At 42.7% G+C, this 22,928-nt stretch overlaps 1 protein-coding gene across 4 annotated transcripts in view; it reads left to right on the forward strand.

The window, feature by feature from the left end:
• The window catches only part of LOC109907669 (sodium bicarbonate cotransporter 3), a 63,502-nt gene extending 41,094 nt beyond the window's left edge, over positions 1 to 22,408 (forward strand). For 2 of the 4 annotated variants that reach the window (XM_020505776.2, XM_031793823.1), the window contains exons 7-26: positions 2,533 to 2,615; positions 4,858 to 5,015; positions 5,264 to 5,351; positions 5,563 to 5,709; positions 6,230 to 6,339; positions 9,604 to 9,778; positions 12,037 to 12,170; positions 12,595 to 12,840; positions 13,039 to 13,144; positions 13,221 to 13,382; positions 13,656 to 13,769; positions 16,499 to 16,660; positions 16,900 to 17,025; positions 17,367 to 17,492; positions 17,725 to 17,793; positions 18,014 to 18,187; positions 18,387 to 18,524; positions 18,700 to 18,809; positions 19,532 to 19,642; positions 20,457 to 22,408. In XM_020505776.2, the coding sequence (XP_020361365.1) occupies positions 2,533 to 2,615; positions 4,858 to 5,015; positions 5,264 to 5,351; positions 5,563 to 5,709; positions 6,230 to 6,339; positions 9,604 to 9,778; positions 12,037 to 12,170; positions 12,595 to 12,840; positions 13,039 to 13,144; positions 13,221 to 13,382; positions 13,656 to 13,769; positions 16,499 to 16,660; positions 16,900 to 17,025; positions 17,367 to 17,492; positions 17,725 to 17,793; positions 18,014 to 18,187; positions 18,387 to 18,524; positions 18,700 to 18,809; positions 19,532 to 19,642; positions 20,457 to 20,541 (2,624 nt within the window). In that variant the 3' untranslated portion in view covers positions 20,542 to 22,408. Of the gene's footprint in view, positions 1 to 2,532; positions 2,616 to 4,857; positions 5,016 to 5,263; positions 5,352 to 5,562; positions 5,710 to 6,229; positions 6,340 to 9,603; positions 9,779 to 12,036; positions 12,171 to 12,594; positions 12,841 to 13,038; positions 13,145 to 13,220; positions 13,383 to 13,655; positions 13,770 to 16,498; positions 16,661 to 16,899; positions 17,026 to 17,366; positions 17,493 to 17,724; positions 17,794 to 18,013; positions 18,188 to 18,386; positions 18,525 to 18,699; positions 18,810 to 18,988; positions 19,041 to 19,531; positions 19,643 to 20,456 lie in introns of all 4 variants that reach the window. The other 2 variants (XM_031793825.1, XM_031793824.1) reach the window with 2 other exon arrangements.
• Positions 22,409 to 22,928: the final 520 nt, after the last annotated feature.

Raw genomic sequence — 22,928 nt, forward strand, 5'->3', positions numbered from 1 at the left:
GATAACTGCCAACAAACATTGCACTCCAAAACACCTTGATAATCATGCTGCCTTGTACACATTCAAGGACCCCAGTGCCAGAGGCAGCATGGCAACACCACAGCATTAACAAACCTCCCCAGTGTTTGATTGTGGGGAGGGTGTTCTTTTCTTTATTGAATGCTTAAATTGGTGGTTGGTAAACATAGGAAGTCCCCACTGCTGAATGAGACACAAGAAAGCCTGATTGAACTTCTCATAAACCCACCTTAACAAGCATAAACCCCGGGGACAATGTTCTGTGAACGTGCACAAAGCATCATGATCACACTTCCTCAATTCAAAAATGATGGCGACACTTTCCCAAAGATGGTTTGGTATAGTTTAGAAACTTTGGGAACCAAGCTCGAGTTATCAGTGTTATCACTTTTTGCCTGGACAAGTTGAAATATCATCATCCCAGAAAAAGAGCGAGAACTTTCTCTAGTAATACTAGTCCTGTGTGAGTAAGGGCTATAGCCGTGATAATAACACGTGCAGAATTAAGCATTTCTTGCAGTAAAATGATACACCAAATGTAGGAAGAATTTGGACTTGGGAACAGGATTGGAGAAATATGATAAATTTATTTTTTAACATGTGAGAATACAATGCTCAGTTAGCACCTTCACAGATGGTATCTTTATCATAAAAGCATCATTATATAAAAGCTGATTTAGTATTTCAACCACATAAAATATGCATCAAAGCCGAACTGAAATCCCATCAGAAACAAGTTTGGTCGTTTTCACAGCCTTCTTTTTCCTTACAGCCGGTCAAACTGATGTCATTAGGACATTTTACACAGAAAATCTTTCCTGTTTTATTTGAGCTTTATTGTAATGTTATTTCCTCCCCAGGCCCTAAACGTCTTTGCTACGCAAAAGAAGACAGAGAAAAATTGACCGATGTCAACTACCGTAGATTGAAGAATTAATTCTTCAATTGATCTATTACATTCTATTTAGTCTTCTAGGGCAACATATAACACAAATGAGAAGCTACATGAATCTAATTATAGACAAGTTGACTAAAGAATAGCCTACCAAAATGTCAGAAATTATAAGCAGAAACATCTAAAACAGGCAACAACAAATCCTGCACGCCTGTCAAATCGTTCTGCAGTCTTTGACTGTAGCCTATAGCACATGTTCTATATATGCAGGTTAGGGTTGGGTGCGGAGCTCAGATTTTCACTTTGTCACATAGTCGGGTAGTTGTGGATGGGTTATTAGCAATTAGCAATTGCGGATGAACAAACGGCTGACCCACGCACCACTACCGGGGCGCCAATAATTTTGTCCATGCCTTTTGTCTTTATTTTCTGAATTAAAATTGACTGAAGTTTACAAAAATACAATTTGGTTCTGCAATGTTGATAATCTAACAATAACATATTTTTTACTTATTTGAGAAGAAATGGGGAATTATTTAAGAAAAGTGCAAGGGTGCCAATATATTTGGCTGCAACTATATACAGTACACCTGCTCACCTTTTGACTGCCGGATTCTTTAGTAAGAACTGTCTAATGCCACTGCAGCACTCATGTCACAGTACCACACAACATGTAGTGTCAGCTCTTGGTATGCAGATGAAGACAAACGATCATAGAGTCAGTAGTGTTTGTCTTCAGTGTGCCCCTGGTTTTGGAATGATATGATTTGATTAGTCAAACTTGTTTACTGTACATATAGAGTGTGGCCTGAGGTCCAGCATGGAGCGCGCATTCCGGGTTTAAGCTTCCGGATGCAATCTCCCCTAATCCCTGTCACTCCCAGGGGCTTTGTAGGGAATGTGAGCAATAGCGCTTCTTTTCGTCCCAACATGGCTGCCTCATAGCCCGCAGGGCCGAGTTAGAATAGGTCACAGGTCAAGGATGACCGTCACCCATTCATATTCATTTGAACATTCCTCTACGTTCTAGGTGACTTGATACGGAAGGAGTGGAATGTGTGGTGTCGCTATGTTACAGTTCATTCATTTCTGTGGTTCTTTCCTCAATGCACGTCTCCCTCGCTGAAGTGCTGGCGTTTCCTGTGTACGGCTCACCTCACATGGCTATAGGGCGCATTGAAGTTGAGGTGCAATTTCTTGAACCCTTACCACTGCAGGCCATAATGAAGTTTCATTATGTTGTCAATTAATTAAGGTCTTTTGAGATTGTATAAATTGAACTTTGTATCAAATACTATTTAGCAGTATGCATCGGTAGTCTAGGCCTATACAAGAGAACCTATAGAAAAATAATTGTAATTAATTGATCAGAGTATGGCTACATCATTTTTGTATAGATTAAGGCTTCTCAAATTTTAAATATGAGAACCGGTATTGTGTTTTGATGCTTTGCAAACTGTCTGCATATGTGTGATATATGAAAAACACAATATTATCAAAAGCAGGCATTCTAATCTCAGTATCCACGAGAATGCATTGAGCAGCAGGAGCCTCGGTGCTCCAGAGCTGACATTGCTAACACTCTTCTGCCACTATCCCCTGTCTGTTTGTCGTTTCAGGGCCACTGATATCCACACACTCTGTCCCCAGTAACCTGGATAGCAGCAGCAAGGCCGGAGACAGGAGGCCCTCCAAAGTTGGGGTCAGTAAAGATAATAGCAATGTGGACTTCAACAAGGTAACCCCTGCTACTGGGCAAAGAAACAGATGGCAGTTCTGCTTCTAGCTCCTAAGAAACTTTGCAACAAGCATTTCACTACATCACAAGTGTTTCGCTACACCCGCAAAAACATCTGCTAAATATGTGTATATGACCAATCAAATTTGATTTGATCATCAGCCACATTCATCCAGAGGACCAAGACAACCATCATCAATCCACAGCTCTTACTCTCTGGGCATAATAAACATCACCTGCCTTCTATAACCAAGAACCAGTCTCAAAGTTAACTATATGGTGTTTTATTTCAATAACTGGATTTGGTTCAGTGAGCTCTCCCTCATATCATTTTACGACTCTTTCATCGATGTAATAAGTAGGCTGGCGGCCATGAGGAGTCATCAGCATCTAACCAGCTTTCATGTGTATGCCAAGAAGCAACGTCTTACTGGGGGAATCTAATCAAGAGAGGGAGACGTAGTGTGTGTGTTTTTGAAAAGAGGGAGATGCAGATATGCCCATCTCAGTGGGCAAGGTTTCCCAGCTCTCTTAAATAGTTCACGCAAACAACCTTGTGACGAAAGGAACTCCATTGCTCTGTACTGCCCTTATATTCTCCCTCTACGCCAGTGGTTCCCAAACTTTTGGGTGCGCCCCCTAGGGGAACTCAGTGCGGTGTTCAACTTAGTCTTGAAATTTTGAAATTGGGTAATGCATCATCCGTATTCCTCTTGTCATGTCAGTCATTGCATACCTCAGAGAGCTATTTATAACTTGTCAGAAATGTCCAGATCAACTAGCCCATGCCAGCTAACTTTTCTTTAGCTCGTTTTTTTAGCCCATGTTTGAGTCACTCAAATATCACATGAATACACATTAGACATGGTAAAATGTATAGAATTGCAAAAAAAATAGCTTTAAAACGGCTAAATCTTCTCTGCACCCTATGAGAAAATGTGTTGAATTGTAGGAAATAAGATTTAAACCTGCAAAATGTTATCTCCACCAGCAAGAGGGTTGTGAACAGTGCTTGTGCCCATAGAAATAGACATGGGGGGGGGGGGGTAGATACTCCAGGTAGATACTGTATAATGATACAACACACCAGTGTTTCCCAATATAAAGCTGCATTACCGTGGGCATCCCCCGGGACCCGACAGACATCATTGGAGTGTGGTTGGCATTTTTCATGCTATGGGTGTGGGGGTCAGATGAAATTTGGGCTGAAAATATTGTATGGTATATCCCCACAGATTATTTAGAACAGTTGTCTTTCTGTTTTGTATGTGTTATCTATTGTATTAAACCCCCCCCCCCCCGCGGAACTCTAGTTAGCATAATACAAAAAAATCCCCATACAAATCTGTCAGTTTGTGCTAGAGATTTGTTTTGCATTGGACGAGTCTCAATCCGCCGATGTCGCACTTCATCTGCGGTGAAAGGTGGCAGAGCTAGAGCGGTGTTTGCTCTACGATCCCCACAAGCGTCTTGGGACTCATCTGAAGTCGGTACAGCCGATCTGCCAACTTCTGTCTGTAGCATCTGAACAGTTTGGCCTACTCGCTAATATGACCCCTTTGTGGAAAGGTGAGACTCTCATGAACACGTGCATGTGGTTTTGCTCTAGGTCTTGCACGACTCGTCTGAAGGTCCCCCGGTACCAGTAAAAAAATGAATGAAAGTATATGGAGACTGTTAGTGCCAAAAATAAGGGGTTATATACATGTGAAAACAAAATGAAACATGTTTCCTTATCTGTCTTATATCTAAGAAATAGGACAATAATACGATAGCCTAATATAATGGGCCACTTGAGAATCTCGGGTATTTTAACCTATTAGCCTATTTTTGTGCATTTTGATCTTGCCTAGGGTGTCAAAATTGCTAGGACCAGGGCTGCAAAGCGAGCTATGTCACATACACCTAAAATAACATTGCGGGACTGTGGTTGGGTTCGGGACCAGTTCTTGCGGGAGCGGTTGGGAGTCGGACAAGAAGTCAGCAAGAGCTAAGAGGGCGCAGTATGAAAAGCAGTGGGTGGGAGCGGGATGAAGAATTATTTCCTGCGCAGACCTCTCTCCCTAACACTAACACTCTCGATTCAACTAATCAAGCCTTTGCTAGGGCAACAAAAAACTCAAATGTGCTTTGGGATTGGGAGACACTCTCTTATAATGTTGTTACTCCCTAAAGTCTCTCTCTCTGTCCCATTCGGGTCCTATAGGTGGACACGAACTTCATGAAGAAGATTCCTCCGGGCGCTGAGGCGTCCAACGTGCTGGTAGGTGAGGTGGACTTCCTGGAGAAGCCCATCATCGCCTTCGTACGCCTGTCTCCCGCCGTCCTCATCACAGGGCTCACAGAGGTGCCCGTGCCCACCAGGTAGGTACACTACATACCCACTCTTTCCCTGCTCTTTCTCTGTCTAACCTGCTTGTTCTAGGTTTTATTCATGCACATGCTCCCCTACAGTAACTTAAACCATTTGTATTTGGAGTTATATGTCCTATCACCAAATATACTCACTTATGTTGGGTTTTGAGTAAAATACATTGTATTAGCCTATATTTGTCCATCTACATATATTTGCGTTGAGTCTAATGTGTGAAAATGGTTTGTGTCCTCTACAGATTTCTGTTCCTGCTACTGGGTCCACACGGGAAAGGCCCTCAGTACCATGAGATTGGCAGATCCATGGCCACACTGATGACAGATGAGGTGAGATGTTTTACATGCTGTTTGTGCAATTATTATTTTATATTCTTATCAGGATTAGTAACATTCAGTCATAAACATGAATTATATCCCCCCCTGACATTCATAGAATATAATAACCTTGAATCCTTAGGTGTGGCATTCAGATTAGATCTATTTTACGTTAATTAGATCAACATTTAAAAGCTATACTCTTTCCTTCATGTCTCTGTAGATATTCCATGATGTAGCGTACAAAGCCAAAGACCGGACGGACCTGCTGTCTGGGATAGATGAATTTCTGGACCAGGTGACAGTTCTGCCCCCAGGAGAATGGGACCCCACGATACGAATCGAACCCCCCAAGAACGTCCCATCGCAGGTGTGGGTCTAAGATGACAATGAGCTTGCCTATAATCAGAAAATGAACAAACCCATACAAAAATATATATACATAGATGTTTGAAGTTAAGTTAAACCTGATTTTAGATATTGGTCACATATTTAGTGCTCTTCAATCATGATCCTGGAGACCCACAAGAGGTGCAGGCTTTTGTTTCTGCCTAGCACTAACACACTTGATTAAACTAGTCAAGGGGTTGATAATTAGTTGAATCAGATGTGTTAATACTAGGTTGGCGATATAACCTGCACTGCACCACCTGTAGGCCCCAGGACCAGGATAGACGAACACTGGCTTGCATGGTAGTTTTCCATTATGTTTTTGATGATGTGTATGACTGTGCCTCCTGGTGGCAGTAGAGAATATGTCAGCCCTATAATAACTTAGTCATGCATGCATACATGTGGGTGGCCCCAGTGGAAATCGAACCCATGACCCTGGCGTGGCCAACTCCATGCTCTACAAACTGAGCTACACCTATAATGACTCTCACCTTTAGATGAAGAGGAAGATACCCTCCCAGCCCAATGGGTCGGCCTCACTCTCTGGGGAGATGTTGGAGGAGGATGAAGGCCACGGAGCTGGGCCCGAGCTGCAGAGAACCGGACGGTGAGTTGACATATGAAATAATAGGGGAGGTTTCCCGGGGCACAGATTAAGCTTAATTCTAGATGTAAAAGCATTTTCAATGGGGATTCAATTTTGAGTTTGTTTTTTAGTCCTGGACTAGGCTTAATCTGTGTCTGGGGAAACTGCCCCATAGAGGAGAGTTGATAAGGCAAAATAATTCAAGGCGAAAGATCCGGGTGCCTTGCGAGGATCAGGTGGCAAGTGGCTAATCTGCCCTTGCCTTCCATTCTGCTAACTAACATTCAATCGCTGGAAAATAAATGGGACAAACTGAAATCATATATCTTATCAACGGGACATTAAAAACTGTAATATCTTATGTTTCATTGAGTCGTGGCTGAACGACGACATTAAGAACATACAGCTGGCGGGTTATATACTCTATCGGCAAGATAGAACAACAGCCCCACGGGGTGGGGGCCTATACATTTATGTAAACAACAGCTGGTGCACAATATCTAAGGAAGTCTCAAAGTTTTTCTCACCTGAGGTAGAGTATCTCAAGGTAGAGTATCTCATGATAAACTCATGATAAGCTCTCTACCTAGAGAGTTTTCATCTATATTTTTCGTATCTGTTTTACATACTACCACAGAGCGAAGGTGGCACTAAAACCACACTCAATGAGCTGTATTCCGCCATAAGCAAACAGGAAAATGCTCACCAAGAGGTGGCGCTCCTGGTGGCCGGTGACTTTAATGCAGGGAAACTTAAATCAGTTTTACCAAATTTCTATCAGCATATTAAATGTGCACCCAGAGGGAAAACAATTCTAGATCACCTCTACTCCACACACAGTACAAAGCTCTCCCTCGCCATCCATTTGGCAAATCTGACCATATCCTCCTGCTTACAAGCAAAAAATTAAGCAGGAAGCACCAGTGACTCGGTCTATAAAAAAGTGGTCAGATGAAGCAGATGCTAAACTACAGGATTTTTTTACTAGCACAGACTGGAATATGTTCCGGGATTGTTCCGATGGCATTGAGGAGTACACCACATCAGTCACTGGCTTTATCAATATGTGCATCGAGGACATTGTCCCCACAGTGACTGTACGTACATACCCCAACCAGAAGCCATTGATTACAGGCAACATTCGCACCGAGCTAAAGGGCAGAGCTGCCGGCTTTCAAGGAGCGGGACTCTAACCCAGAAGCTTATAAGAAATCCCGCTATGCCCTCAGACGAATCATCAAACAGGCAAAGCGTCAATACAGGACTAAGATCGAATCGTACTACACCGGCTCCGACGCTCGTCGGATGTGGGAGGGCTTGCAAACTATTACAGGCTATAAAGGGAAGCACAGCCACGAGCTGCCCAGTAACATAAGCCTACCAGACATGCTAAATCACTTCTATGCTCGCTTCGAGGCAAGTAACACTGAAACATGCATGAGAGCATCAGCTGGTCCAGATGACTGTGTGATCACGCTCTCCGCAGCCGATGTGAGTAAGACCTTTAAACAGGTCAACATTCACAAGGCCTCTGGGCCAGATGGATTACCAGGACGTGTACTCCGAGCATGTGCTGACCAACTGGCAGGTGTCTTCACTGACATTTTCACCCTCTCCCTGTCTGAGTCTGTAATACCAACGTGTTTCAAGCAGACCACCATAGTCCCTGTGCCCAAGAACACCAAGGTAACCTGCCTAAATGACTACCGACCCGTAGCACTCACATCTGTAGCCATGAAATACTTTGAAAGGCTGTTCATGGCTCACATCAACACCATCGTCCCAGAAACCCTCGACCCACTCCAATTTGCATACCGCACCAACAGACCCACAGATCTCTATTGCACCCCACACTGCCCTTTCCGACCTGGACAAATGGAACACCTATGTGAGAATGCTATTCATTGACTACAGCTCAGCGTTCAACATCATAGTGCCCTCAAAGCTCATCACTAAGCTAAGGACCCTGGGACTAAACACCTCCCACTGCTACTGGATCCTAGACTTCCTGATGATCTGCCCCCAGGTGGTAAGGTTAGGTAACAACACATCCATCCAGGACCTCTATACCAGGCGATGTCAGAGGAAGGCCCTAAAAATTGTCAGACTCCAGCCAACCTAGTATTAGACTGTTCTCTCTGCTACAGCTTGGCAAGCGGTACCGGAGCGCCAAGTCTAGGTCCAAGAGGCTTCTAAACAGCTTCTACCCCCAAGCCTTTAGACTCCTGAACAACTAATCAAACGGCTACCCAGACTGTTTATGCATAGCCACTTTAATAACCCTACCTGCATGTACATAATTACCTCGACACCGGTGCACCTGCACATTGACACATTGGCTATGAATCGGTACCCCCTATATATACCCACTATTGTTATTTACTGCTGCTCTTTAATAATTTGTTTTTCATATCTCTTACTTTTCTTTGGTATTTTTGGGGTATTTTTTTGTTATTTTCTTAAAGCTGCAATGGGCTTGTAAGTAAGCATTTCACCTGTTGTATTCGGCGTATGTGAATGTGACACGAATAGAATTTGATTTGAAATAAATGTTATTCATTTTGAAATTCATTAAACATTTTTAAGGCAATACATTATTAAAACTGTTTATGAAGTCAAATTTAACGGCATAGAATTCCTACATACTGTGACAAGTCATGAACATAACTGCACTGCACATAACCACGGATATTGAATGGTTGATTTTAATGTTGTATAGATCATTATGACTGCACAATTACGATGCTGGCATAAAATGCTGGCATAAATAGATACTCAGGTTCTAGGTGTGAAAGCCTCTGTGATCACGTGGCTCCTTGTAGAGTGTGTTTATTTGTAGAGTGTTTATTTATGCTTGTGTAAGTTAGGTGAGTGTGTGAGGTAGAAAGATGGGCTGAGTGGTATCTGGGTCTGAGAGCAGGAGTGTCCAACCCCATAGGGAAATGTGAATGAATACTTGTGAAATAAGTGTCAAAAAATCGGTACCACCAATGAACTGCCATTCACCTACTGTGATGCCCCCCAAAAGTTCTCTGCAGGCTCCAAAAAGTAATCTGGCAGACCCTATTGATGATGGTCTGAAAATGTTATCTGCTGGTCCTGAAAAAATATCTGCCGACCCTATGGAAGGTCCAAAAGAGTCGACAAATGTGTTATGGTCACCAATATGGTATAAAAACCAAATCCAGAAGTACAAGATGTTATCAGGGGTACTCTACCCCATTAGTATAATGCTACTACTTCAGTTAGTCTGCTGCAATGTGTTGTGGTTTCCCCTTCCTCTAGGATCTTTGGAGGCCTGGTGATGGATATAAAGCGGAAGGCCCCGTTCTACTGGAGTGACATCCGGGACTCGTTGAACCTGCAGTGTCTGGCCTCCATCCTGTTCCTCTACTGCGCCTGCATGTCCCCTGTCATCACCTTCGGAGGGCTGCTGGGCGAGGCCACAAAGGGCAACATAGTGAGTGGGTCCTTGTACATGAGTGTCAATGAATGCCACTCCGATTACATCTGTTTGTCTTCTATCTGTGCTATATCACCTAATACAGTTGAAGTCGGAAGTTTACATACACCTTAGCCAAATACATTTAAACTCAGTTTATCACAATTCCTGACATTTAATCCTAGTAAAAATTCCCTGTCTTAGGTCAGTTAGGATCACCACTTTATTTTAAGAATGTGAAATGTCAGAATAATAGTAGAGAGAATGATTTATTTCAGCTTTTATTTCTTTCATCACATTCCCAGTGGGTCAGAAATGTACATACACTCAATTAGTATTTAGTAGCATTGCATTTAAATTGTTAAACTTGGGTCAAACGTTTCAGGTAGCCCTCCACAACTTTCCCACAATAAGTTGGGTGAATTTTGGCTCATTCCTCCTGTCAGAGCTGGTGTAACGGAGTCAGGTTTGTAGGCCTCCTTGCTCGCACATAATTTTTCAGTTCTGCCCACACATTTTCTATCGGATTGAGGTCAGGGCTTTGTGATGGCTACTCCAATACCTTGACTTTGTTGTCCTTAAGCCATTTTGCAACAACTTTCGAAGTATGCTTGGGGTCATTGTCCATTTGGAAGACCCATTTGCGACCAACCTTTAACTTCCTGACTGATGTCTTGAGATGTTGTTAATATATCCACATAATTTCCCTTCCTTATGACGCCATCTATTTTGTGAAGTGCACCAGTCCCTCCTGCAGCAAAGCACCCCCACAACATGATGCTGCCACCCCCGTGCTTCACAGTTGGGATGGTGTTCTTCGGCTTGCAATCCCCCCCCCTTTTTCCTCCAAGCATAACTATGGTCATTATGGCCAAACAGTTATATTTTTGTTCCATCAGACCAGAGGACATTTCTCCAAAAAGTATGATCTTTGTCCCCATGTGCAGTTGCAAAACATTTTTTTTTTGTGGCGGTTTTGGAGCAGTGGCTTCTTCCTTGCTGAGCGACCTTTCAGGTTATGTCGAAACGGGACTCGTTTTACAGTGGATATAGATACTTTTGTACCTGTTTCCCCCAGCATCTTCACAAGGTCCTTTGCTGTTGTTCTGGGATTGATTTGCACTTTTTGCACCAAAGTACATTCATCTCTAGGAGACAGAACGTGTCTCCTTCTTGAGCGGTATGACAGCTGCGTTGTCCCATGGTGTTTATACTTGCGCACTATTGTTTGTACAGATGAACGTGGTACCTTCAGGAGTATGGATATTGCTCCCAAGGATGAACTAGACTTGTGGAGGTCTACAATTTATTTTCCGAGGTCTTGGCAGATTTTTTTTAATTTTCCCATGATGTCAAGTAAAGAGGCACTGAGTTTGAAGGTAGGCCTTGAAATACATCTACAGGTACACCTCCAATAGGCTAATTGACATCATTTGAGTCTATCAGAAGCTTCTTAAGCCATGACATAATTTTCTGGAATTTTCCAAGCTGTTTAAAGGCACAGTCAACTTACTATATGTAAACTTCTGACCCACTGGAATTGTGATACAGTGAAATATGTCTATAAATGTCTATAAACAATTGTTGGAAAAATTACTTGTCATGCACAAAGTAGATGTCCTAACAGACTTGCCAAAACTATCGTTTGTTAATGATACATTTGTGGAATGGTTGAAAAACAAGTTTTAATGACTCTAACCTAAGCACATGTAAACTTCCGAATTCAGCTGTTTCTGCCAGTCACTTAGCTGCCTGGTGAAACAGGTTTACGGCAAGGTCTTACCCTATTTGTTTATCACTAAAAGCATATAGGATGCATATCACTATTAGCAAATAGTAGGTGCTTAGATGGTGTCCCTCTTCCTCATTGCGAGCTACTCTATATACTGTCTCTGTGCTTTGATCCTGACAATGACTTACACACACACACCCTACAGTGACCCTAGATGTCTTTATTAGGAGGGAGACTGTTGGCATAGCGAGCGTCAGCGCGCCGGGGTGTGTGATGTGTCTGAGTAAACTGACCAGATGACAAGTGGCGGAGGGATATTACAATTGGCAGGCCGACGTGGTGGAAAAAGCAGAGAAGTTTATCTAGGCAGTCTGATGCTAGGCGGTCTGGAATGTCAGTTTAAACATATGTATTATGTTATGTGGGGTGTTCTGTTCGCTTTGCCTCTTTTCCCCTTAGTCTCCCAGTCTCTCTGGTTCCTCTATGTATTAACCCCCTTGTCATCCTCCCCTTTTCCCTCCCTCTTTTCCTTCTCTTGCTACAGAGTGCCATAGAGTCTCTGTTTGGGGCGTCCCTCACAGGAGTGGCTTTCTCTCTGTTTGCGGGGCAGCCCCTCACTATCCTGGGCAGCACGGGGCCTGTCCTGGTTTTCGAGAAGATCCTCTTTAAGTTCTGCAAGTGAGTGCTACACCGATCCTGGTTACACTTATTCGCACTGTGGCCTTCTGGCGGTAGCAACCTGCAAGGACAAGTTCACTACTGACATTTGGGGATTTCTCATTTGTTTCTCAGTAACTCCCTGAGTTGTATATACTGTACAGGCCTGTAAGTTACAGGGCCTGGAGTTATTTCTGGTCAAGTCACATGGTCAGGAAAGACTTTGGGCCCTAACTAGTTATTAGAGAAGTTGGGACAGACTCTAGGTCATTATTGATGAATCCTCAATCATTTCATAAGGCAAAGTCCGAGTGATTGCGCCTCCCCTACAATTGTCATAAACTCTATGCTTTGAGCTTACTGCTAGTTAACCCAAATACATTTTCAAATTGTTTGACAGCCCTAATATTGAGTCTTGATCTTAATTACCGTACTATCCACCCAGGGACTACGGCCTGTCCTACCTGTCTCTGAGGACCAGCATCGGCCTGTGGACGGCCTTCCTCTGCCTGGTCCTGGTGGCCACAGACGCTAGCTCCCTGGTCTGTTACATCACCCGCTTCACAGAGGAGGCCTTCGCCGCGCTCATCTGCATCATCTTCATCTACGAGGCCCTGGAGAAGCTCTTCCAGCTGGGGGAACACTACCCCGTCAACATGCACAACGAGCTGGACAACCTCACACTCTACTCGTGAGTCAGGCTCAGAGAGCCTCGGTGGTGGGCAAAAGACATGAGAAGTGGGCATTGCCATTTTTCCGCTTTCTTCAGGGAATGTATCTTTTCTATTTGGATTTCTGTGTTTTAGATGTTACCACTGACTATAAAAGGGGAGCTTATGGTTTTGTGCTATTTATGATGGGGAGTGTAACATTTATTCTCTTGACTCAGGTGTCAGTGTTCTCCACCGGCCAACGCCTCCGCTCAGATCTTGCAGACGTGGAACCAGACAGGACACACACCAGACTCTATCTCCTGGAACAGCCTCAACGTATCGGTTAGTTAGAGGAAACACACTGCAAAAACATCTGTTGAGCCTGTGTATTTCTCTGACCCTTTACACTCTTTGCCAGATGTGTAACCTGCTCCATGGAGAGTTTGCTGGTCCTGCCTGTGGTCACCACGGCCCCTACATCCCAGATGTCCTCTTCTGGTCCATCATCCTCTTTTTCACCACCTTCTTCCTCTCCTCTTTTCTCAAGGAGATCAAGACCGAGCGATACTTCCCTACAAAGGTGTGTTATTCACTTGGGAGCATGGTGTGTGTGTGTGTGTGTGTGTGTGTGTGCGTTCATCTAAAATGTAAATGTGTGAACTGGTAAGTTTTATTGTGCTGCATCAATATTCACAATTAACTTCAAGGTCTTCACATTCTTCCCACACAATATGTTCCACATTTAGCTATTACTGTTAGCTACTGTGTAGGCGTTCCCACTGAGTGAATTTTAATGACTGTGTTTTTTACACGTTACCATGATTATGTATTGTGGTTAATATGGGTTGTGCAGGTGCGCTCCACCATCAGTGACTTTGCCGTGTTTCTGACCATTATGATCATGGTGCTGGTGGACTATCTAATGGGCATCCCCTCTCCTAAACTCAACGTACCCGACCGCTTTGAGGTAGGACCCCCTTGACTTATTCCATATTTTGTTGTTACGGCCTGAATTCAAAATGGATGAAGTATTTTTTTTTTTATCTCATCCACCTACACACAATACCCCATAATGACAAAGAAATATTTATTTGTACAGAAATATTTAATTTACATAAGTATTCACACCCCTGAGTCAATACATATTAGAATCACCTTTGACAGCAATTACAGCTGTGAGTCTTTCTGGTTAAGTCTATAAGAGCTTTGCACACCTTGATTGTACAACATTTGCCCATTATTCTTTAAAAACTTCTTCAACCTCAACTTGGTTGTTGATCATTGCTAGACAACCATTTTCATGTCTTGCCATAGATTTTGAAGTAGATTTAAGTCAACTGTAACTCGGTCACTCAGGAACATTCACTGTATTCTTGGTAAGCAGTCTACTGTCGATATGGCCTTGTGTTTTAGATTATTGTCCTGCTGAAAGGTGAAATCATCTCCCAGTGTCCGGTGGAATGCAGACTGAACCAGGTTTTCCTCAAGGATTTTGCCTGTGCTTAGCTCTATTTCATTATTTTTTTATCCTGAAAAACTCCCCAGTCCTTAACAATTATGAGCATATCAATAACATGATTCTGCCACCACTATGCTTTAAAGTTGTGAGAGTGGTATTCAGTAATATGTTTGGGGCAAATCCAACACAAACCTTTCTATTCAGGACAAAAGGGATTTGCTTTGCCACATGTTTTGCAGTACTACTTTAGTGCCTTGTTACAAACAAGATATATTTTTGTTCTGTACAGGCTTCCCTCTTTTCACTCTTGTCAATTGTGTTAGTATTGTAGAGTAGCTACAATGTTGTTGATCCATCCTCAGTTTTCTCTTATCACAGCCTCATGGTGAAATCCCTGAGTGGTTTCCGTCCGCACCAGCAACTGAGTTAGGAAGGATGCCTAACTTTTTTGGTTACTACATGATTACATATGTGTTATTTCATAGTTTTGATGTCTTCACTATTATTCTACAATGTAGAAAATATTAAAAATAAAGAAAAATGCTGGAATGAGTAGGTGTGTCCAAACTTTTGACTGGTAGTGTATATACACTACATGGGCACTGTGTGTGTGTCCACAATCAGCTCCTTCGTTTTGATGACATTGAGGGAGAGGGTATATTCCTGGCACCACTACGCCAGGGCCCTCACCTTACCCCTGTTAGCTGTCTTGTCGTTGTTGGTAATCAGGCCTACTACTGTTGTGTCATCTGCAAACTTGATGATTGAGTTGGAGGCCTGCTTGGCCACACAGTCATGGGTGAGTACAGGAGGGGGCTGAGAACGCACCCTTGTGGGGCCCCAGTGTTGAGAATCAGCATAGTACAGGTGTTGTTGCCTACCTTTACCACCTGGGGGAAGCTGTCAGGAAGTCCAGGACCCAGTTGCACAGGGTGGGGTACAGACCCAGGGCTTAAGGATGAACTTGGAGGGTACTATGGTGTTGAAGGCTGAGCTGTAATCAATGAACAGCATTCTTACATAGGTATTCCTCTTGTCCAGATGGGATAGAGCAGTGCCAATGGCGATTGCATCATCTGTGGATTTTTTGCTGTGGTATGCAAATTGCAGTGGATCTAGGGTGTCTGGTAATGTGAAGGTGAATTGATCCTTAACTATCCTCTCAAGCACTTCATGCTGACAGAAGTGAGCGCTACAGGGCGATAGTATTTACTTTCAGTTACCTTCACTTTTTTGGGTACAGGAACAATCTTGAATCAAGTGGGGACAGCAGACTGGGATAGGGAGAGATTGAACATGCTGTAAACACTCCAGCCAGCTGGTCTGTGCGTGCTATGAGGACGCGGCTAGGGATGCCGTCTGGCCCGGCAGCATTGCAAGGGTTTTACTCACGTCGGCCACAAAGAACGAGAGCTCACAGTCCTCAGGAGTGGCCCGTGTCAGAGGCACTGTGTTATCCTCAAAGCAGGCAAAGAAGGTGTTTAGCTTGTCCGGAAGCAAAACATTGGTGTCCGCGACATGGTTGGTTTTCCCTTCATAATCCGTGAATGTCTGGAGTCCATAACACATACGTCTCGTGTCTGAGCCGTTGAATTGCGACTCCACTTTGTCTCTGTACTTACGTTTTGCCTGTTTGATTGCCAGGACATAACTGGACTATTTGTATTGGACCATATTCCCAGTCTCCTTGCCCTGGTTAAATGCAGTGGTTTGCACTTTCAGTTTTGCGCGAATGCTGCAATCTATCCACGGTTTCTGGTTTGTATAGGTTTTAATCGTCACAGTGGGAAAAACATCCCCTATACACTTCCTGATGAACTCTGTCATCGTGTCAGTGTAAACATCAATGATATTCTCATAAGCACATACAAAAACACACACAATCAAAACCACACACACCACAACTGCTGCTGGACTTCTTTTTAATGTTCCACAAAACACTTTGCTCTCCATATCCCACTTCCCTGGCACACTTGTAAATATCCTAATGCAAATCTGTTTGAGTGATTCCCTTATGTTTTATACTTCTGCTAAAATGTTATTCAATTTGTGTTTTTCTATTATTGTTATTGTATTGTCCAGAGTTGAACCTGCAAGCATTTCATTGTACTGTGTTCCTGTGCATATGACCAATATACTTGAACTTGCACTTTACAAGCTCTTGCTAGCGAACACTATACCCTGACTGCAAGCCAGTAGCTTCAGTTTAAAAGCTAACTCTATGCTCTGGTCTACAGCCTACCTCCAAGCATCGCGGCTGGCTGATCTCCCCGCTGGGCCCCAACCCCTGGTGGACCCTGCTGGTGGCGGCGCTGCCCGCTCTGCTCTGCACCATCCTCATCTTCATGGACCAGCAGATCACCGCCGTCATCATCAACCGCAAGGAGCACAAGCTCAAAGTGAGCAAGCACTGGTTCATGGCATAGATGGCCGTAGTCTACAGACTCCATTTCCACTGTCAAGGTGGAATAGAAACATGTTTACAAAGATGTTGTTCTGTCACCTTGTTCTGCCCATTATATTATCATTCACTGTGTTGAATATAGCAATTGTTTTCAATTCGGTGGTCCAGCTATACTAAAATGGCTTTTTATCCCCCCCCCCCCCCCTCGTTTTCCCCCTCTTCTCCGTCATGTAGAAAGGCTGTGGCTACCATCTGGACTTGCTGGTGGTGGCGGTAATGCTGGGGGTTTGCTCCATCATGGGCCTGCCCTGGTTTGTAGCCGCCACCGTGCTCTCCATCTCTCACGTCAACAGCCTCAAGGTTGGCAGCCTGTTGCGGTCTTTGTTTAGTCTCTGTTTATGTCAGTGGTGTCAAACTCAATTCCTTTTTTTGCTCCTCCCTTGTACGCGATTGATCAATTCAGGTCGTCGATTAGTTAGGAACTGCCCTCCCCTGGTTGTCTAGGTTTTAACCAGACACAAATGGAAATAACAAATAAATAAATAACACTCGGCCCTCCAGGAATTAACTAAGGAATTAAGTTTGACAACGCTGGTCTAAGTGAGTAATGGATTTGTTATTTGTGTTAATGTACAAGTCTGGGGGAAAAATGTGTTTCTCTGAGTATAATAAATATGAATCTAATGTAATCAAATCTAAAGGTGGAGTCGGGCTGCTCGGCCCCAGGAGAACAGCCCAAGTTCCTGGGCATCAGAGAGCAGAGAGTCACCGGCTTCATGATCTTTGTCCTCATGGGCTGCTCTGTCTTCATGACCTCCGCACTCAAGGTGACAGCTCTTTGGGTTTCAGAGAAGTGTTTTATTAATAATCCATCTTTATTTTTACAAGACAATGGGACACCAATGCCATGACAGGCAATGTGAATGATAAGCAGTTTGACTGTTATACAGTATATTCACCTTAAAGTTGAAACAAGTGACATGTCATTTTTAAAGGCAGTTTATATCCCATGTATTATTTATTATATACTGTATGTTCAACTTCTGCCCCAACCTCCAGTTCATTCCTATGCCAGTGCTATACGGAGTCTTCCTCTACATGGGAGTCTCTTCACTCAAAGGCATTCAAGTGAGATTATATTCAATGACATGATTGATTGAAGATATGATCTTATTTTTTTCTTCTTTAAAAGTAAAGCAATGCCTTGTCTGTAATGATGAGCTTACTCCTTTGTAATTAATCTCTCTTTTATCAAGAAAAACATCATCACATTTAAACTCAAAGAGCGTGTTTCATGACTAAAATATGAAATGAACAATAAACGGGTCTCTCTCGCTCTCTCCCTTAGTTCTTTGACCGTATCAAGTTGTTTGGTATGCCAGCCAAGCACCAGCCTGACCTGATCTACCTGCGCTACGTCCCCCTGTGGAAGGTCCATGTGTTCACCCTGGTGCAGCTCACCTGCCTCATACTGCTGTGGGTCATCAAGGCCTCAGCAGCTGCCGTCGTTTTCCCAATGATGGTAATACCCATAGAGAGAAATGTGCTATAGTAATACTACTATCATCCCATCTCTCTATAGTATCTATAGTATCTATAGTATCTATAGTATCCCATCCCTCTATAGGGTGTTTGTAAACATGAAAATATCGAAAACCTTTTTTATGAGTTTGTGGTCCTTTTACTCCCTCTCCCTTACAATATCCTATTTTTGCTTAAAGGTGCTGGCCCTCGTCTTCATTCGGAAGCTTCTGGACTTTTTCTTTACCAAGAGGGAGCTCAGCTATCTGGACGACTTGATGCCCGAGAGCAAGAAGAAGAAAGAGGATGACAAGAAGAAGAAGGAGAGGGAGAAACGGGTAACACACACTAATACTTTTAAAGCCATTAGTTCACTGTCTAGCACGCTAACATGACCTGTCCCCACAGAAATCAAATGACTAGAACGGGCAAAGGGGCTCAGACCGTGGCAATTTACCTGCACCCTCATGGGTACACTCTATTGTAATTCTCTGCGTGTCCCCTTGGTCCCAGGAGGCCCAGGCTTTATTGCTCATAGAAGAACAGGTGGGCGTGAATGCTGTGAAGGTCCATTATGACGGTGGGAACCTGCTCAAGATCCCAGTCAAAACTCTCTCAGGGAGGTGAGTGCTGCCCACCATTCAACCAGTGTACAATACATTACACTGGATAGCTAAATCAAGGACACGCTTTGTCTTTGTATTATATGATTTTGTTATACTATTCAATCTCTACATTCTTGGTATTGCATGTAAAGGTAACAGTGATGATGTTAGGTCTGTAACGTGTTTATCTTGAACAGATCGTACAGAATAATCGCTCATACCCTCCCAGTGGATGAAGAGGCAGTAGGGGTGGGTGTCTGAAATATCCAGCCCACGTGCTGAGTTTTAACCCTACTCAGTAATATTCAGTAACATCAATGAGCGCATGGCCAAAATCGTAACTTGGCTATCTACTATACCTGTAGATTATGCCTTTTTATTGAAAACACACTCCTAGCATGTTGCGTTTGTGTTTTGGGCGGGATTGTTATGATACATAATGCTACATAGTATCATGGCAAGGTAAAAAGGCTCTAAAACCATGTGAATACTAATGACTAATGTACACATTGATTACGTAGAGAACTCCCCGCAGATAATCATTGTCCAAGAGTAACAATTGGCAACAGAGAAATTGTTACACATAAGCCAGTGCATATTTTTTGTGCAAGATGCAATGACAGGGAACTGGTGCCAAGTAATCATGTGTGCACTTCAATCTTTTGTTTGTTTACCTTATCCATATGCATGCATCTCTATCTCCCTTCCCCTGTTCTGGTCCTGTTCCTCGCTGCATGTAGCTCATGTGACCTCGGCAATGTTAATATCTCTGAGGAAATGGCCAAAAGCGGGGCATGCAAAGCAGTGGCGATGAGCGCCGACTTCGGCCCATCTATGAAGCGTAGCCAAAGGTAGCTATGCTGAAAATGACTCCCCTTTAGCTAACCGCCCCACCTTCTAAAGATGGAGGAGCTTTTTTCCAGGCACACCTCAGGTCTACTGAAATCTCACTAAGACAAGATCACATTGATAACTCACCCCTTGGAGATCAAATAATTATATTATATTCTGTGACTATTCTAATCCAATAAACTAGTCTACTTAATTCTGTGACTAGCCCATTAATTAATAGGTATGACAAGAACAATGCATCCATTCTTATGTAATGAAAGTATTAAGTTATTGCTTTTGCTGTGTCATAACTTGTGTAATGTTCAGTTGCATGTATGTTGTGACATCTACATTTAGTGTGGATGTTTGCATAAAACAAGACTTGATTTTGTTTTCCTGAATATTGTATTTGCCTACAGATGCATTCATATATTACAATATATATGAATGTATCTTGTAATATATTATATTACAGCATATAAAAGCAAAGTGTTCAAGAGGCTTTGCCCTGATGTTCTGACGTCCTGAGGATATAACACGATGCTGACACATTTAGTCTTTTTACCCCAATTATAATGGTTAACAGCATTATTTAACACATGAGCCCGCCATCTTCAAGTTGAGAGTGTTAACAACTGTCTATACTTAGAGCACGGAATGAGCTTTGAGTTTCATTTGAGCATCTCTGTCTGACATTCTTTCAGACAGCATTGCACTTAAATCAGCAACACATTTCCTGCTCATCCTCTACCCATTGATATTCTGGCCCAGCACAGCACAACCAGCCCGCTGATGCTTCTCTTCCCATCCATCTCTCTCCCTTGTCTCTGGCAGCCAGGAGAAGGTGGCCTGTGTTAGAGTCAATATGGACACCACCGAGGCAGGAGGGCAGAGTTCAGCCTTGGAGACGGCCTTGTGATTGAGGAGACCTTTGTCCCCCTAACCCCACAGAGGGCCACTCTGTTACAGAGAGCAAGGTGAGAGGGTGAGCTAGACCTGGAGCAGAGAAGTCAGACTGGTCTCTGGAGAAGCCCCTTTTGTGCGTCTTCTCGGTCAACAGTTGAGCTCCAGTTACCTCCAGTGGTCCAGTGTAGCTCTGGGGATCCCGAGTCCCCCTCAGCACACAGAGGACTGACTTCCTTGCAGTGGAGAGCACATTGCTAGGATATAAATGAACCAGACTGACACTGCCCACCGACCCCCACCATTTTGGGTCAAACTCCAATGTGAACCAATTATTTCCCACCCATTGCCACAGCTGCCAAAAGATGGGGCCACCACTGCCACACTGATGCGGAATCTTCTTCGATTGTCATGTATGCGTGAATTTACTTCATTTTAAAAGGTATATTTTCTCATCAAAATTTGAAGCGATATTTCACATCCTGAGACATTCTGGTCTCTGTCAAATAATATATTTACTTTAAATGTACTATACACAAACCAGCTACACCAGCTCCAGAAGCATGTCACTCAAGCAATGATTCAGGTTGTTATTTCTGTGATTTCAACAGTGCAAACTGGTTACATCATGACTAGACACTGGTGATCTAAACTGTTGCAAACCAAAAGAAGAATGTAGACATTCAAGCATCTATACCCCATAATCTTTCTTGGTTGTGAAACATTGACAGAAAGGTTGGAGTGGCAACCTCTTTTTACTGCCCTTGTACTGTATCCGTACTGTATACTCTGCAAGTTGCATTCTCAGTATTGATATCGCTGCTCAGATCAAGTTGTTCAGCAATAATTTTTTTTCTCACTGTTGTGCTGTTTTTAGTGGAATTGTGTGCTTTTTATGTTTTAATGGACAAAAAACTAAAAAAACTAATTTAAGGTTAAGGAAGTGATGATATGAATATTACAATAAGCACTTTAGATTTGTTTGCCAGTAGGAATTAGTGCACAGGCCCGAATTGAGTTAAAAACATTGAATCTGAAGATCCACAGAACTGTTGCTGAAATGTCTAGAAAAAGCAACGACTCAGGAATCTACATGATTTCTGATTGTGGAAAGTTCTTTACTCTCATTTGTCTCACTACTCATACCGTATTTCAATAGAATAGCCTATTTCTCTATTGTTGGGACAATTCTTTTTGATAAACATGAAAAAAAACATCTAAATTACCGTGCCGTTCAGTTTTCTTCTAATAGCAATGAACGTTATTCTGTGCAGTAAAACTGTATTGTACAACTTATGCTGCACTTGTTTTAATACTTGTCACATGTAAAAAGTAAGTTCAGTATTACAGACATTTCCAAAAAATTAGCCGTAAAATGTATTGCAATTATATATTTCTAATTTGCTTAGCACACATGCTCCTAATTTAGCAATAATAGACAAGTGATGTGAGTACAATGCGATTGTGTGGAGTGATGGTTCTATTGAGCTGTCTAGGGGGAGTTTGTCAAACCCCATCCACTTTGTGTGTCTGCTCTATTGACTATGTTAGTGTGTCGCTGATTATACAGACAATAGCTTATGTGCCTTGTGAATGCTCTTTGTGTCTTTTAGTCATACTGTAATCAAACTTTTCAGGTAGTACATACACAAACACACAGCAGTAATGATCTGAATGTTTTTGTGAAAATCATATCCTTTTCAACCAAACCGGCAAACTGAACTGATTAATAAGTTACAAATATTAACTCATTATTACTTCATTGTACCCATTTTCTGTCAAGATATGTACTGTATGTTTCTATGTCACAGATGTAGTGTTTGTTCACAAATAGGAAGAACTGTAATGTACTGTAATCAAATAGATTGTTTTATGCAATATCAGTGAATGTGCACCGAATTATTGCAACTTTAATATCACTGGTGAAAATGACAGAAGCCTGGTACATTTCTCCAAACCTTTTTTTTTAAACAAAAAAATAATTTGAATAATTTTAGTTTGAACAGAATTCAGATAAAATGTTGGCTATTTCAAGTTATTACAAATATTTTCTTGGTGATCCTATATGTGCAAAGTAGGTACCACAATTCAATGTAGAACACAAATGGTATTGCAGTGCAATGGATTCGATGTGTATTATATGATCTGTACCATAGAAACAGGGTGTTCTTTATGCCATTTAGCAGACAGTTTTTCCCAAAGCAACTTAGTCATGCGGGCATACATTTTACATTTGGGTGGTCCAGGGAATTGAACCCACCACCCTGGTGTTACAAGCACCATGCTCTACCAACTGAGCTACAAAGGACCATATACAGTGGGGCAAAAAAGTATTTAGTCAGCCACCAATTGTGCAAGTTCTCCCACTTAAAAAGATGAGGCCTGTAATTTTCATCATAGGTA

Source organism: Oncorhynchus kisutch, linkage group LG17, assembly GCF_002021735.2.
Source record: "Oncorhynchus kisutch isolate 150728-3 linkage group LG17, Okis_V2, whole genome shotgun sequence".
In the NCBI taxonomy this organism is placed as follows: Eukaryota; Metazoa; Chordata; class Actinopteri; order Salmoniformes; family Salmonidae; genus Oncorhynchus; species Oncorhynchus kisutch.